Source organism: Geotrypetes seraphini, chromosome 9 (assembly GCF_902459505.1).
Source record: "Geotrypetes seraphini chromosome 9, aGeoSer1.1, whole genome shotgun sequence".
Taxonomy (NCBI): Eukaryota; Metazoa; Chordata; class Amphibia; order Gymnophiona; family Dermophiidae; genus Geotrypetes; species Geotrypetes seraphini.
In genome coordinates, this window is record NC_047092.1 from 24,958,853 (window position 1) to 24,975,065 (window position 16,213).

At 46.9% G+C, this 16,213-nt stretch overlaps 1 protein-coding gene across 6 annotated transcripts in view; it reads left to right on the forward strand.

Annotated features, from left to right (window-relative positions):
- MAGI2 (membrane associated guanylate kinase, WW and PDZ domain containing 2) overlaps positions 1–16,213 on the forward strand; it is a 1,098,994-nt gene that overhangs the window by 964,077 nt on the left and 118,704 nt on the right. For all 6 annotated transcript variants that reach the window (XM_033957935.1, XM_033957936.1, XM_033957930.1 and 3 more), the window contains one exon: positions 3,900–4,145. In XM_033957935.1, the coding sequence (XP_033813826.1) occupies positions 3,900–4,145 (246 nt within the window). The remainder of the gene's footprint in view (positions 1–3,899; positions 4,146–16,213) is intronic.

Sequence of the window (16,213 nt, forward strand, 5' to 3'; positions counted from 1 at the left end):
TCATGAATATGCATGGAGCAGATTTGCATGCCTGACACCTCCGTTATAGGCAGATCTCTCTCATGCATATTCATGAGGGCTCTCCTCAAAATCCGACTGGCCTGGTGGTCCTCCAGGACATGTATGGGGAAATCTGAACATCTGGTAACCCGAGGTGGGCATGTTCCTGAGCGGAGTTTGGCTGTAGTGTAAGTACAGCAGGTGTTTATTTACTCTTTTTTAAAAAATCTTTATTCATTTTCAAATCAAAACAACAAGTGCACAAAAATACATCATACAAGTAATTCCAATATAGCACTATAACATCTAACACATAAAATCTAATAGTGTAATAACCCCACCCACCCACCCACCCTTCATCACATTTTCAACTAAAATAGAATATACACATGTTATATATAACATATTATAACATATCTTATAAAATTACTCCCCAACTCCACCCTCCCCCTTGAGTGTGCTAAATACAGCTAAGAAAGAAAAGAAAAGAACTGATGACTATTCATCGCAATACTTTGCCAATGGCCCCCATATCTTTACAAAGTTATTATATGTCCCTTTTTGTATCGCTATTGCTCTTTCCATCTTAAAAATATGGCATAATGAATTCCACCAGAATGTGTGATTAAGATTCTTGTAATTTTTCCAATTATTGGTAATATGTTGAATGGCTACCCCTGTCATGACTGATAAAAGTTTGTTATTTACTCTTGCTCTGATTTATGAAAGCTTTTTCTAATTCTCTTACCTGTGGGAGGAAAAAGATTAGTAAATCTGTGCGATAAGCGCCAGGCTGTTGACAGTGCAGTTTCTAACCTGTGTCCTCTTCCTGAACCTCTTCCTCCCAAGTCCCCTTTGTCATAAATAACAGGTTAGAAATCTCTTCGGACATTTCCCGGTGGGTCTTAACACTGCCATTTCCCTAAGCTTCCAAGCCATGGCACATTTCAGTTTTGCTGAAAATTAATAAAGCTAAAACCAGGTGAAGCTATTAAATGAAAAATACAGCTGACCGTTTGCAAAATATTTTGCTTGGAAGTGCATGATTTCCTCGTTTGCCCTTTATAGAATCGTGCTTAGCCCAGATCTTTACCTGGTGTCCATTTTTGAGTACCATTGAAAGAATCTGACCCTGGGCATCATCATAGACTCTTCTCTCTCCTTCAATGACCACCTCAACTCCTTGATAAAAAAAATGCTTCTTTAACCTTCATATGCTAAAGAAAGTGAGATCCTGCTTTCATCATTCTTACTTCGCCGTCCTTGTTCAATCCACCATCCTCTCTAGACTGGATTATTGCAACTCCATCTATATAAGCCTAACTAAGAAAAACCTCTATAGACTTCAGCTAATTCAGAATGCCGCGGCTAAGCTCATTTTCGCAAGAGGCAAGTTCGACCACGTCTCTCCACTTCTGTCCAAGCTTCACTGGCTTCCAGTACATTCCAGAATCCTCTTTAAATGTGCCTGCTTAGCGTTCAAGATCCTACACGGCATCCTTCCTCCCGTTATTCCACTCCTTTGGAACTCCTCAAACCCTAACTCCTCCAGATCCTCCCAAAAACTGAAACTATCATTCCCTTCTACAAAAGGTATATCCCGCACAGGAAAACTAGGAACATCTCTCCCCTTTAGAATCACAGAACTCTGGAACAACCTCACCTCCCTGCTCAGAAATTCAAACTCCCTCCAACTCTTTCGCAAACACCTGAAAACTTGGCTCTTTTCAAAAATCTAACACCTCCCGCTCTCTGGTACCTTGACCCCTCTCTACCCTCTTAGTTCCTTTCCTATTACCCTTCTTCTTCTGGAGTTCCTTTCTATCCTAATTCTGTAAACCGTACCAAGCTCTACGCTTGCAGAGGTGGCGCGGTATACAAACCTAAGGTTTAGTTTAGTTTATTAGAACTGGTGTGTATATATGCTAGTAGGATGCCTAAGTGCTATTCTACAAACACCAGCTCAACTTACGTAGGGTCAGATTCTATAAACAGTGCCCTAATTGAGGCAGCCTGGCAACGCCTAACTAAAATCCATGCCCAACCTAAACTAATTCAATTAGCTTAAATGTTTTTGTTTATTAAAACTCTTTATATACTGCTTAAGCTAGAAATAAGATCAAAGTGGTTTACAGAATGGCGGGCCCATGGGTTTAAATCGGAGAATTGAGACGTCTGGGGAGGTACCCTCAATTTGATATTGGAGGAATAAACTGCATGAATTGATGGGATGGCAGGCTAAAATGGCGGCCCACTCTCGTAGGAAAAGTCGTGACTTTCTTAAGATTTGGACTCCATTTTTACATGTTTTGTCTCTGACTGCCCAAGGTCGTATGTTGAACAGACTTCAGCTGAGTTCACACCTGCCTGGGGAAGTTTAGCTTTGTGGGTTAGGTTTTGGGATGGAGAGAAGGGGGAGACAGAGAGGGTTCTGCAGTGAGGAGGGTGTTAGGCTTGGTATTGCCATGGGGGCCTTAAGAGTGCATGTCCCTTATGTTGTTTTTTTTTAATCTTCTCCTATTCCTTTTTCTTTAGTTTGACTTGTGCCCCCATGCCCCATCCGCATGAACGCTCGCCTTTCACATACATGCTAAAGTGAATACAGGTGTATTTTATTGAATCATGGCTAGCACATTCGCAGGTTAATGCCAATCAGTGGCACCTCTTATCTGTATACTTGCTAGGATTCTGTAATGTTATGTATTCAGTGCCTACCGTAGGCGCAAATTTATAGAATTACCTTTTAATTATGCAGAACAGTTTCTTAGGCGCTATTTATGGTGTTCTATGCAGTATTAAAATACTAGTAACTGCATCATCCCCCAGAATTGTGCACCCTAATTTATATGCACACCCAAGATACACATGCAAATTAAGTGGCAAGCTAATTACTATCAATAATTGGGAGCTAACAACCAATTATTGATATTAATTGGCATTCATTAAAATTTGCACACACAGCACGTAACTCAAAAGAGGGGTGTGGCCATGGGTACGTCGGGGGGCATTCCGAAAAGTTGCACACAGAATTCCAGAATGCCTAACTTGAGCACCAGCATTTACACCAGTGGTTCCCAACCCTGTCCTGGAGGATCACCAGGCCAATCGGGTTTTCAGGCTAGCCCTGATGAATATGCACGAGAGAGATGTGCATATAATGGAAGCGACAGGCATGCAAATCTGCTCCATGCATATTCATTAGGGCTAGCCTGAAAACCCGATTGGCCTGCTGGTCCTCCAGGACAGGGTTGGAACCACTGATTTACACCACTCTTCATCAGGGGTAAGTCTAGTGTCTAAATTTAGGCAGAGAAATCTGCGCTAAACCTGGTTCTAAAAAGGGTACGTGTCATTTATTGAATTCAGCCCATAGGTTTTTTATTGCCTTGGATGAATCTCTTCAGGAAGCTCACTCCTTCTGTATAGCACTCTGCACTAGCGTAGTAAGGGGGGGGCAGGGAGGCAGTCCGCTCCAGAAGCGGTCTTTGTAAAGGGTGCAGGCACCCATCCACTCTGCCCCCCTACTTCCCACCCCCTGCCGCACATGTGTACCCCTTCCCTTCTACCTCTTTAATTTTTCCTGCCCACGTCAATGTTGCCTCTCTCTGACATCACTTCCGGGCCCCACGCCTAGGAAGTGACGTCGGAGGGATAGCCGACACGACGCGGGCAAAAAGTTTGTGCTGTTGCTTGGAAAAGGGGAAGGGGGTGCTTGTGCAGCGGGGGGTCGGGAAGGGGCGGGCAGCAGAGGAGAGGGCAGGGGAAAGGTGCCACCACAGCGAGCGCCACTGGCACTCTGGATAAATTCTTCAAAAAGGCGTACATGAATCCTAATAAATAAAAGTGGTTATTAAGTCGGCATCATTGTGCCATAACATTGGTGGTTGTGTGTCTTCCAGGAGAACCGTGTCCAGAGAACGGCAGAAGCCCAGGCTCAGCGTCAACGCACCACAGTTCTCCACGAAGTGACTACGCCGCTTACACTAACAGCAATAATGCTGTGCCCGGCAATACTTCCCCTCCGGAGGGCTTTACCCCACAGAGCTTGCAAACCAGTGACGTCGTCATTCATCGCAAAGAGAACGAAGGCTTTGGCTTTGTGATCATCAGTTCCTTAAACAGACCAGAATCTGGAGCTACAATGCGTAAGTGGAGCTCTTCCCATTGATTATTCTGCCGGGTTTTCACTAGAAATTTGGCTTTCAGCGCTTACGGCAAAGGAGCTGCAGATTGGCATGGAAATGGCATGGGCGACATGTAGGCAGTTTGTCAAAACGATTGGAATTTTTCACTCAAGAGCTTTTGTGGGCTGCTAACAAATTGCCTGGGGTAATAGACCATGTTTTAGCACATCTGTGCTCTATTTTAACAAAATGCATTTGGCACTCAAAGGGCCAAATTTGGGTTCTGGGCCAAACAGAGTGCAATTAGCCTGAAATTAGTCTGCTTGCATAGTTTTGAAATAGCAGTTCTTTTGCCTAAGAATTGATTTGCCCACAAAAATTAACAGAAAAGAATAATGCAAACAAAAACTTATGCAAGAAGCATTGTGTGCTTTTAGTAAAAAAAGAAAAAAAAAAAAAAAGTTAGATTTAGGCACCTGTTGCATGTTCAAAAGCATAGACACAATCGAGCGAGTCCATCAAAAAGGCCAAGGTCACCTAATGATAGGGGCTGCCTGCTGCTGGACTGAAGTACCCTCTTCCCAGCCTGGTTCCTGACCCAGGGTCCGGCAACTATCTTTCTTCTTTCCCTTCCATTCCCCCCACCAATATCTCTTCCTGCACCTCCTCTCCCCATCTCTCCCCCACCCCCACCCTCACACACACACAGTGCTCCAAATTTATGTCAGGTTATCAGCAATGATAAAGACAGGCTGCCTCTGGTTGACCCGGGACATCTTTCTTCTGCCACATCCCACCTCTAATGATGCAACTTCCTGTGAGCAGGATCAGAAGAGGGAAAGTCACTGGGTTTGACCAGAGGCAGCCTGTCTTTATCACTGCTGTTACCAACCCAATGTAAATTTGGAGGACCATGAGGGATAGTGGGTGGAGTGCATGGAGAGATAATGACCGTGTAGGAGGGAGGGAAAAAGAAGCAAAGGAAGAGAGATGCCAGAATGTAGGCAGGAGGGAAGGGAAAAGATGCTGGAGGATCCAGAGGGAGGATAGTGGAGTGGAGAAATATTTTTCTCTCGGCAAATAGTCAAGCTCTGGAACTCATTACCAGAAGATGTGGTTACAGCAGTTAGCATAATCTGGATTTTTAAAAAGGGTTTATACAAGTTCCTGGAAGAAAAGTCCACAGTTTGCTATTGAGATAGATATAGGGAAAGCCACTGCTTGCCCTGGGATCGGTAGCATGGAATCTTGCTACTCTTCGGGATTCCTCCAGGTACTTGTGACCTGTTGGAAGCAGGATACTGGTCTAGATGGACAATTGGTCTGACCCAGTATGGCTATTCATATGTTCTTAAGTGTTTCATAATTAAGCAGCAATCTTTCATCTTCCAGATGAGGAGCCCTTATAGATTAATTATCATTAAGAATAATAACAACAAAATTTGTTCCATGTAAATGATAAAAGCTTGTGTTTTTCAATTTATAGAGAATATGTTCTGGCATCAAAAGTCAACTTCGCGCTCATACAGGACCTAGTAATTGACAAAAACGGAGCAATCAGACCTTGCAGAGCAAATGAGGATATAGAACTATTATTCGTAAAAATGCAACTGATTATCCCTTTCGAATATACATCTAGAACAGGGGTGCCCAATAGGTCGATCGCGATCAACGGGTAGCTCGCCAAGGCAAAGTGAGTCGATCACCCAGGACTCACTTTGCCTTGGCGATCTATCGGGCCGATCAGTCTTCCTCTCCCCGATGTCAATTCTGCCGTCGGAGAGGAAGTTCGGGCCAGCCAATCGCTGCCTGGCTGGGCGGAACTTCCTCTCCGACGGCAGAATTGACGTCGGGGAGAGGAATGCTGGTCGGCCCGAAGCAGGGAGAGCATGGGGTGGCGGCGGCGGCTTTGGGGCCTGTTATCCATTGGTGGTGGTATGGGTCCTGTTCCCCGATGGCAGGGGCAGTGGCAGTGGCTTGGGGAAAGGCAGGGAGAAAGAAAGAAAGGGGCGCAGGCAGGGAGACAGAAGGAAAGAAGAGTAACAGGAAAAAAAGATAGGGGGCATGAAGAGAGAAAGAAAGAAAGGTCAGGGAGAGAGGAAGAAAAAGTTGGGGGAGGGAATGAGGTTTGGAGGAGAGGAAGCATACAGGCTGAAAGAAAGATTGGATGCACAGTCAGAAGATGAAAGTGCAATCAGAGACTCGTGAATTCACCAGACAAGGTAGGAAGAATGATTTTATTTTAAATTTAGTGATCAAAATGTGTCTGAATTTATATCTGCTGTCTATATTTTACACTAAGGTCCCCTTTTACTAAACTGCAATAGCGGTTTGTAGCGCAGGGAGCCTATGAGCGTCGAGAGCAGCGCTGGGCATTCAGCGCAGCTCCCTGCGCTAAAAACTGCTATTGTGGTTTAGTAAAAAGGGAGGGGGGGTGGGTATTTGTCTATTTTTGTATGGTTGTTACTGAGGTGACAGTGCATAGAGTCATCTGCTTTGACCTCTTTGGAAAAAACCCCGGAATAGGAATGATAATTAACAATTCTATGGGTACAGTGTGCGTTGTGTTTTTTTTAAATTTTATTGTTGGTAGATCATTTTGACTTGGTCATTTTAAAAGTAAGCTCGCGAGTCAAAAAAGTGTGGGCACCACTGATCTAGAACATGAAATATCTAATGCACGAATTAAAATCAGGCCACCTCAAACTTCACTCGAAGATCGCACTCCTCCTAATTAAATTGCACTTAAATGTAAAAGCGTAACTTGGTGTACTCATTTTAAGTACTCATAACAGGAAGCTATAAATTCCAAATCAGCGCCTGAACTTTGTCTAACGAAGATTTACAGTTATGGTGCAGTAACTTAGTAGCAAAGGACGAAAGATAGAACTCTTCACTGAGTTATGGGCCTAGGCGTGCTGAGAATGTAATGACTTCTCAGGGATTTGAACACAAGAACAAATATTCTAATTAAAAAGCCTAAACCTGTCAGCTCGACAGTGTACTGCAGCATCACCGTCAAACCAGCCTTGATTCAGCATTTTGGTACAGCGCATTCAACATGGCTACAATAAAAATGTCAGTCGAGGCCTTTCAGCCTAGCCCAAGCTAGAATTAGCAGCATGAAACAGAACTGGGAATAGTCTGTCACACAGTAACACACACAGTAAATGGTGGCAGATAAAGACCTGCAGACATCCAGTCTGCTCACAATTGCATTTAGTCTTTTTCAGATAGATAGTGTGCTAAGGTTTATATTCAAATGGCAGTCATGCTTTGGAAAAAGATTAAGGGGCCATTTTGTAAACCTGTAATAGGCGCAAACGCATGCGTAATGCAGCTGGAAATGGAGTACTATGGGACGCGCTCAGGCGTCCTGCGGTAACTACAAAATATGCATGTGATCTCCATTCACTCTTGCCCATGCCTTCTCCGGTCTCAGAATGGCGACCGCAGCCTCTCGCGGTACTCTGTTTACCCTGGCTCAACACTGTGAGTGTCGAACCTAATACTACCGTGATAATACCACCACCGGCGATTAAAAAAAAAAAAAAAAAAGCCTGACGCAACTTTGTAAAAGGGAGGGAAAATGACAAAAAAATAAACAGTGACCAGATGAATTATTTTTACCCCATTTTTGGACATTATTTTCATAAGAACATAAGAATAGCCTTATTGGATCAGACCAATGGTCCATCAAGCCCTGTAGCCCGTTCTCATGGTGGCCAATCCAGGTCACTAGTACCTGGCCAAAACCCCAAGGAGTAGCAACATTCCATTATCTCAGCGTAAGCAAGATTCTGGAACTCCAACTAGTAACAATATTCCTTACAAGATTTCAAAGAATAGCAAGATTCCGGAATCCCAGAGAGTAACAAGATTCTAGAATCCCAAAGAGTAGCAACATTCCATGCTACCGATCCAGGGCAAGCAGTGGCTTCCCCCATGTCTTTCTCAATAACAGACTATGGACTTTTCCTCCAGGAACTTGTCCAAACCTTTCTTAAAACCAGCTATGCTATCCACTCTTACCACAACCGCATTTACCTTGCATTAATTCATAGTTATCCCAGGACAAGCAGGCAGCATATTCTTAACGTATGGGTGACGTCACCGACGGAGCCCCGGTACGGACCTTTTTAACTAGAAAGTTCTAGTTGGCCGCACCGCGCATGCGCGAGTGCCTTCCCGCCCGACGGAGGAGTGCGTGGTCTCCAGTTTCTTCGTTTCCGCGGAGCGAAGAAGATGCATGTGGTTTCAACGGCTGTTGAACACTCCTTTTTTGCCTTCCCGCTCGCGTTATTTCTGATTTTTTCTACTTTTTTCCTTCGGGTTTTCTCTTTTCTTTCCAATTGGTAAAAAAAAAAAAAAAAAAACTTTCTTTTTTCCTTTATTTTTCAACCGGCCCCGGCGGGGCCTGTTGCCATCATACAAGCCTCCGGCTTTGATTTCGCGGAGGCCGTATTCCCCTTCATGCCCCCCCAGCCGGGTTTTAAGAAGTGCCAGCGGTGTGCACGCCCGATTTCCCTTTCGGACCCACACAACTGGTGCCTACAGTGCTTGGGTCCGGAACATCGGGCTGACACCTGCACCCGCTGCGCGACTCTCCAAAAACGCACACTTAAAAATAGACAAATCCAGCAGAATCTCCTCTTCGGCACCGGTTCTGCTATGGATCCGACCCCGACGTCGACGGCACCGCCGAAATCGGCACCGTCAACATCGACACCACCTGATCCTTCTGCGGGGTCGATAGCGCCAGGTAAGCCGGCTAAGAAGCCTTCCACTTCCCTCGAGCGCCCTCCTGCCACGGCGGTGACACCGGTCCTTCCGACGTCTCGCAAGTCCCGTAAGCGCTCCGCTCCGATAACGGTGAGTGCCTCTTCATCGGCCTCCTCATCACCGGAGCGTAGAGCGGCACCTATGGTACCGAAGAAAAGTAAAACGGTACCGGTGCCCCCATTGGAGGACCGTATCTCGGCCATCCTCCAGACCAAACTGCAGGAACACCTACAGCACCAGCTTCAGGAACTGCTTCCAACCCTGCTGGCACCACTCGTTCCGGTACCGGTCCGGCCCGAGCATCGCACCACTACGCCAGTGGCCACCCCCTCGGTACCGATGAACACTTCGATGCCGGTCTTATCGGCACAGCCTACACTCCAGACCTGCGCGGCGGAGGACCCCTCCCGGCCCCCGGATCGACATCAATCGTCTCGGGACCGGGATCGGCACCACTCCTCCCGGGACAGAGATCGGCACCGGTCTTCATCTCCCGGCACCGTATCCATGAGATCTGGCAAGTCCCTTTCTAAAACCCGCCATGCTGAGCCGGCCATCAGGGACCCTGACTTATGGGAGCAATCCCCACTCGGTACCGAGGAGGATGCCTCTTCCACTGATGAGGAACCCTCCATGGCTGAATCCACCTCAAAACCTGAGCAGTCCTCATTTACGAAATTCCTTCGGGAGATGTCTGGGGCTCTCTCCATCCCACTTGAGTCCGACTCCAAGAAGTCCCAGGCCTTTCTAGAAGCCTTGGACTTCGATCAACCCCCCAAGGAATTTCTCAAACTCCCCGTCCATGATATTCTACGGGAGACGTTTTATAAAAATTTGGAGAATCCCCTTACTGTTCCAGGTGCCCCTAAGAAACTGGACAGTTTATACCGGGTCATCCCTATCCCAGGATTTGATAAACCCCAGTTGCCACATGAGAGCCTCCTGGTAGAATCCACTCTCAAAAAATCTCATGGTTCCAGTGTCTATGCCTCCACCCCTCCTGGCAGAGAGGGTAAAACAATGGACAAATTTGGAAAGCGCCTGTACCAGAATGCCATGCTGGCTAGCAGAGCCAACAATTACTCATTTCATTTTTCTTTTTACATGAAATATCTGGTACAACAACTTTCTGCTCTGCAAAAGTATATCCCTGAACGCAAGGTTCCATTATTTCAGCAACAAATTTCCACCCTTCTTCAGCTTAGGAAATTCATGGTACGCTCGATCTATGACTCCTTCGAGCTCTCCTCCCGAGCCTCTGCTCTGGCAGTGGCCATGCGACGCCTTGCCTGGCTGAGGGTATCTGACCTTGATGTGAACCACCAGGACCGCCTTGCCAACGCGCCCTGTCTTGGTGATGAACTTTTTGGGGAGTCTCTGGATACCACGACACAAAAACTTTCGGCACATGAGACGAGATGGGACACCCTCATTAAGCCTAAAAAGAAGACTCCGCCAACACGACCATACAGACCTCAGTCCTCTTACCAACGTCGTTTTTCTGCTAGGCCACTTAATCCTCCTCAACAGCAGTCTCGTCGGCCTCGCCAACAACAACAACAACACACTCAGGCTCGCTCGCAATCTCACCAGACAGCCAAGCCTCTCCCTCAAACTAAGCCTCCTCAGCCCTTTTGACTCCTTTCTCCAGGGCATAGCCAGTCTCCAACCCTCGCTGCCTCTGCCTCAACCTATCGGGGGCCGCCTCACCATCTTTCTACGACGCTGGGAGGCCATCACATCAGACCTGTGGGTTCTAAACATCATCCGTCACGGATACTCACTAAGGTTCCAGACTCTTCCTGCAGACCATCCTCCCGTAGAGTCTGCTTCTCACTCCTCCCAAACTCCACTCCTCCTCAGGGAGGTCCAATCCCTCCTCCTTCTCAATGCCATCGAAGAAGTTCCACCAGACCAAAGAGGTCAGGGTTTTTACTCCCGCTACTTCTTGGTACCCAAGAAAACAGGGGATCTTCGTCCTATCCTCGACCTCAGGAACCTCAACAAGTGTTTGGTCAAGGAAAAGTTCAGGATGCTCTCCCTTGCCACACTTTATCCTCTTCTGTCTCAACACGACTGGCTATGTTCCCTGGACCTCAAGGAGGCCTACACTCACATCCCAATCCATCAGGCTTCACGTCGCTACCTCCGATTCCAGATACTGAATCACCACTATCAGTACAAAGTGCTACCCTTTGGTCTCGCATCATCACCCAGGGTGTTCACCAAGTGCCTGATTGTGGTAGCGGCCTGTCTCAGGTCCCACAACCTACAAGTGTTCCCCTACTTGGACGATTGGTTGGTGAAAGCAACAACCTCTCCACTTGTGCTGCAATCAACGCACCACACCATCTCTTTCCTCCATCTCTTGGGGTTCGAGATCAATTATCCCAAGTCGCATCTGCTTCCCACGCAGCGCCTTCAGTTCATCGGAGCACTCCTCGATACCAACCTCATGAGAGCGTTCCTTCCGGCCGACCGGCACCGGACACTGCTTCACCTCTGTCGACAGGTGCTCCTCCAACCATCCATCCCTGCTCGCCAGATGATGATTCTTCTGGGTCACATGGCCTCGACAGTCCATGTAGTTCCTCTGGCGCGACTCCATCTGAGGATACCACAATGGACCCTCGCCAACCAATGGTCACAGACCAGGGATCCTCTTTCTCATCCCATCTCTGTGACATCGTCTCTTCAGCGATCTCTTCAATGGTGGTTGAACTCCTCAAATCTTTCCAGGGGCCTCCTTTTTCATCCGCCCCCTCATTCCATGATCATCACCACAGATGCCTCCCCCTATGCATGGGGAGCTCACATAGGGGATTTACGCACCCAGGGACTCTGGACCCCTCAGGAGCGTCAACATCACATCAATTTCCTGGAACTCAGAGCCATGTTTTATGCTCTCAAGGCCTTCCAGCACCTTCTCTATCCTCAGGTTCTTCTCCTGTGCACGGACAATCAGGTCGCCATGTACTACATCAACAAGCAAGGCGGCACGGGATCTCGTCTCCTTTGTCAGGAGGCCCTCCGAATTTGGACCTGGGCCACAGCCCACAACCTTTATCTCAAAGCGGTCTATATCCAGGGCGAACAGAACTCCCTGGCCGACCAGCTCAGCCGCATCCTTCAACCTCACGAGTGGACCCTGGATCCTCCCACTCTCCACTCCATCTTTACTCGTTGGGGCACTCCGCAGGTGGACCTCTTTGCAGCTCCTCACAACCATCAGCTGCCCCAGTTCTGCTCCAGACTCTTCTCTCCACATCGTCTGGCCCCGGATGCATTCCTTCTCGACTGGACGGATCGGTTCCTCTATGCCTTCCCTCCACTTCCTCTGATGTTGCGGACCCTGTTCAAACTCCGCAAGGACAGAGCCACCATGATTCTCATCGCCCCTCGGTGGCCCAGGCAACACTGGTTCTCCCTCCTACTTCAACTCAGCTCCAGGGAGCCCATTCCTCTTCCTGTATTTCCTTCTCTGCTTACGCAGCAACATCAGTCTCTGCTACATCCCAATCTGTCTTCCCTCCACCTGACAGCTTGGTTTCTCTCGGGCTGACCTCTCCAGAAAACCTGTCTCAGCCTGTCCGTCGCATTTTGGATGCCTCCAGGAAACCCTCCACACTCCAATGTTACCATCAGAAATGGACCCGGTTCTCCTCTTGGTGCCTCCTGCATCATCACAATCCCACCTCATTGGCGGTGGAAACTGTACTGGACTATTTGCTCTCTCTGTCTAACACTGGCCTCAAGTCTACCTCAATCAGAGTCCACCTCAGTGCCATCACTGCTTTTCACGAGCCTATCCTTGGAAAACCCCTCACGGCTCATCCTCTGGTTTCCCGGTTCATGAGAGGCCTCTTCAATATCAAACCACCTCTTCAGCCTCCCCCGGTCGTCTGGGACCTCAATGTGGTTTTGTCAGCCCTCATGAAACCCCCCTTTGAGCCTCTTGCTACTACCTCGCTCAAACTTCTCACATGGAAGGTGCTTTTCCTCATTGCCATCACCTCTGCCAGGAGGGTTAGTGAGCTACATGCACTGGTCGCCGATCCACCGTTCACTGTTTTTCACCATGACAAGGTGGTTCTGCGTACCCATCCTAAATTCCTTCCTAAGGTGGTTTCAGCCTTTCACCTCAACCAGTCCATCGTGCTACCGATCTTCTTCCCAAAACCCCATTCTCATCCTGGGGAACAGGCTCTTCACACGCTGGATTGTAAGCGTGCCCTGGCGTACTACCTTGACCGTACCAGGGCTCACCGCTCCTCTCCTCAACTTTTTCTGACCTTCGATCCTAACCGTCTGGGTCACCCTGTATCTAAACGAACGCTGTCCAATTGGCTTGCTGCCTGTATTGCGTTCTGTTATGCTCGGGCCGGCCTGTCGCTGGAAGGTGCTGTCACGGCCCATAAAGTCAGGGCTATGGCTGCTTCTGTGGCTTTCCTCCGTTCCACGCCTATTGAGGAAATCTGCAAGGCGGCCACTTGGTCTTCAGTTCACACGTTCACTACTCACTACTGTCTGGATGCCTTCTCCAGACGGGATGGGCACTTTGGTCAATCTGTGTTACAAAATTTATTTTCCTAATGGCCAACCATCCCTCCTCCCTCTCTGTTAGCTTAGAGGTCACCCATACGTTAAGAATATGCTGCCTGCTTGTCCTGGGATAAAGCACAGTTACTTACCGTAACAGGTGTTATCCAGGGACAGCAGGCAGATATTCTTACGACCCACCCACCTCCCCGGGTTGGCTTCTTAGCTGGCTTATCCTAACTGGAGACCACGCACTCCTCCGTCGGGCGGGAAGGCACTCGCGCATGCGCGGTGCGGCCAACTAGAACTTTCTAGTTAAAAAGGTCCGTACCGGGGCTCCGTCGGTGACGTCACCCATACGTTAAGAATATCTGCCTGCTGTCCCTGGATAACACCTGTTACGGTAAGTAACTGTGCTTTTAATGTGCATTAAGTCAGTTTAGCATATGCTAAATATTTAAGGCGTAGTAACAATCTGAATGCATACTAATGAACTTTCAACACTAATGGGAACAGAGGGTTTGGGTTTTTTTATGGGGGGGTTAGCTTTATGAAGGATTTGTATATGTTTTTCCCTGTATGTTTGCTGCAGATTATTCAGGAACATAAGGGGTAGACATTCAACCCACAGTGACCAGTGTTTTTTTTATAAAGAGTGACTGGCACTGAATATTTGGATCTTGAGCAATGGCATAGCAAGGGTGGGAGGTGACCGGGGTGGTGGCACCCCATCCTCTTCTTCGCTCCCCCTCGCTCTTTCCCTGCCCCACCGCGTGCATGCCCCTTCCCCCGTACCTCTTTAACTCTGCCGGCACGAGCGGCATCTCCAACTTGCTGCTTGCACCAGTATTGGCTCGCCCTCTGATGCCACTTCCTGGTCCCCGCGACCATACCATTAAAAACTAATTTTAAATTTTTTAAATGTAATTATTACTTAAAGTTGTTCACAGAATTCTGCATGGCATCTAGGAACACCAAAGTTGAGGCGCCTAGGCACTCTTGAAATGGGCTTACCACACAGGAAAGTCCCTCTTAGCATTTACTGACACACTTTAGTAGACATACTCCTATGTCTAATAATTTTTTAAAATAAACCTTCCCCTTTTCTCGAATTTAGGACTCATCCTCCGTTCCATCTCATACTATGATTCCCAGCAGTAAGAATCTCATTCAAGAGCTCCTGCATTTTGGCTTGGAATTAACTTTTAAAATGTCAAAATAATCTTGTTTCTTTTCTGGCTGCTGGTTGTTCATTTCTAGCTATAATTCTTGTTTAATATTTGTGGGGAGTTTCAGTTTGCAAAGTTCGTAAATCCATTCTACAAAAAATAAGAGTTCAGATTGTGCTGGAAAATCTATGTAAATGTAAAATGTCCAGATAGAAAATAACCTATCTTTCAAATATTTGGTTGTTCCTTTTGACATTTTATTTGTATATTTTATGTGCATTTGTCTGTGTGTGCATTTTATTCTCGCTAACTGTTGCATTGAAACTAGGAAAGTAATTAGTTTGGAGGTTAATTGGCCATGTTTACCAGACAGATTGACTAATCAGAGCTAGATCTCCATTGTACATTTTTGACACCCCATCAGCTCCATTCTGAGTATTTTGACATGAGGTCATTTGGAAGGAGCTGTCCTGTAAGAGCTCTTGAAAGCAAAATGATTTCCCGGGCACTGGCAAACATCGAGTGTGAATCTTTTGTAGGAACGGTAAATCGTGCCATCCCCTGCTGTGTCCGATTTGTAGTCCAGTTGTACAGCACTGCATGAGACGCCCACTCCCACCGAGCGCAGAGTGATTTCTCCTATTGGAGTACAACCCTCAGCCTTTAACAACTGGTCGATGACAATGGCTATACCTTTCATAGGCAGTCTTACAATTTCCCTGGAACACCCTGAGCAGACCAGCACGGGAAATCGAAATCTACGTTTCTAGCAAAAGGAAAAAAAAAAAAAAAGCAGGCACAGTACAAGGAATGACAGCGCAAGCTTTCCCAAAATTGTCCTATCTTAGGGCAGTGTCTCTCAAATTATAAGCAACGCCTAGTAGTTGATTGACCACCAGCGCCTACAGTATAGGTATGCGTAGGCGCCATTTATAGAATCTGGCCCAGAACGCATGATTGTCAGGGCTATCCGTAATGGGCAGCAACATTATATAATGTCAGAACCAGAAATCCACAGAGCTCCATAGACCTTCTGTGATAAATAAATGTTTTTTAAAAAATGTATCTATAAACAATGGGAACCCACTGCTAGGGTAGCCATTCTGAACATATTTGTGAAATTCATTGTTTAAAATCACACACACACAAAAAATCTGGTTAATGATGTTTTCTGTGTAGGCCACGTAAAATTCAATGGTGGGCCGCAGGTTGCCCACCCCTACCTTAGAGGGTAATTCAGTCTATATGCGGGTGCAGCCTTTGAACTCTCCACAAGACCCTCAACAACAGTGCCAACTCTTAATAGTGGATTTTTTTGTGCTCTGAATACAAGTCCTGTGGGAGCCGCCATGAAAACACAAAGTCATTTCACATAGACCACACAACAGCTTTTCCATTGTAATGACTTCTGATTACTGCTGAATTTGAAACACTGACCTACAGCTGAATGACTCTGTAAATGTGCCAATTAGTTAAGCTATGCAAGTCTGCCTAGAACATCCTGTTCGTAATATACTAGCAATTGTAATAAAGAAGATTTCGAGGGTAATTTTAAAACAGGGCACCTGTGCAGACTGTACAATGCACCTATTCTAAGTC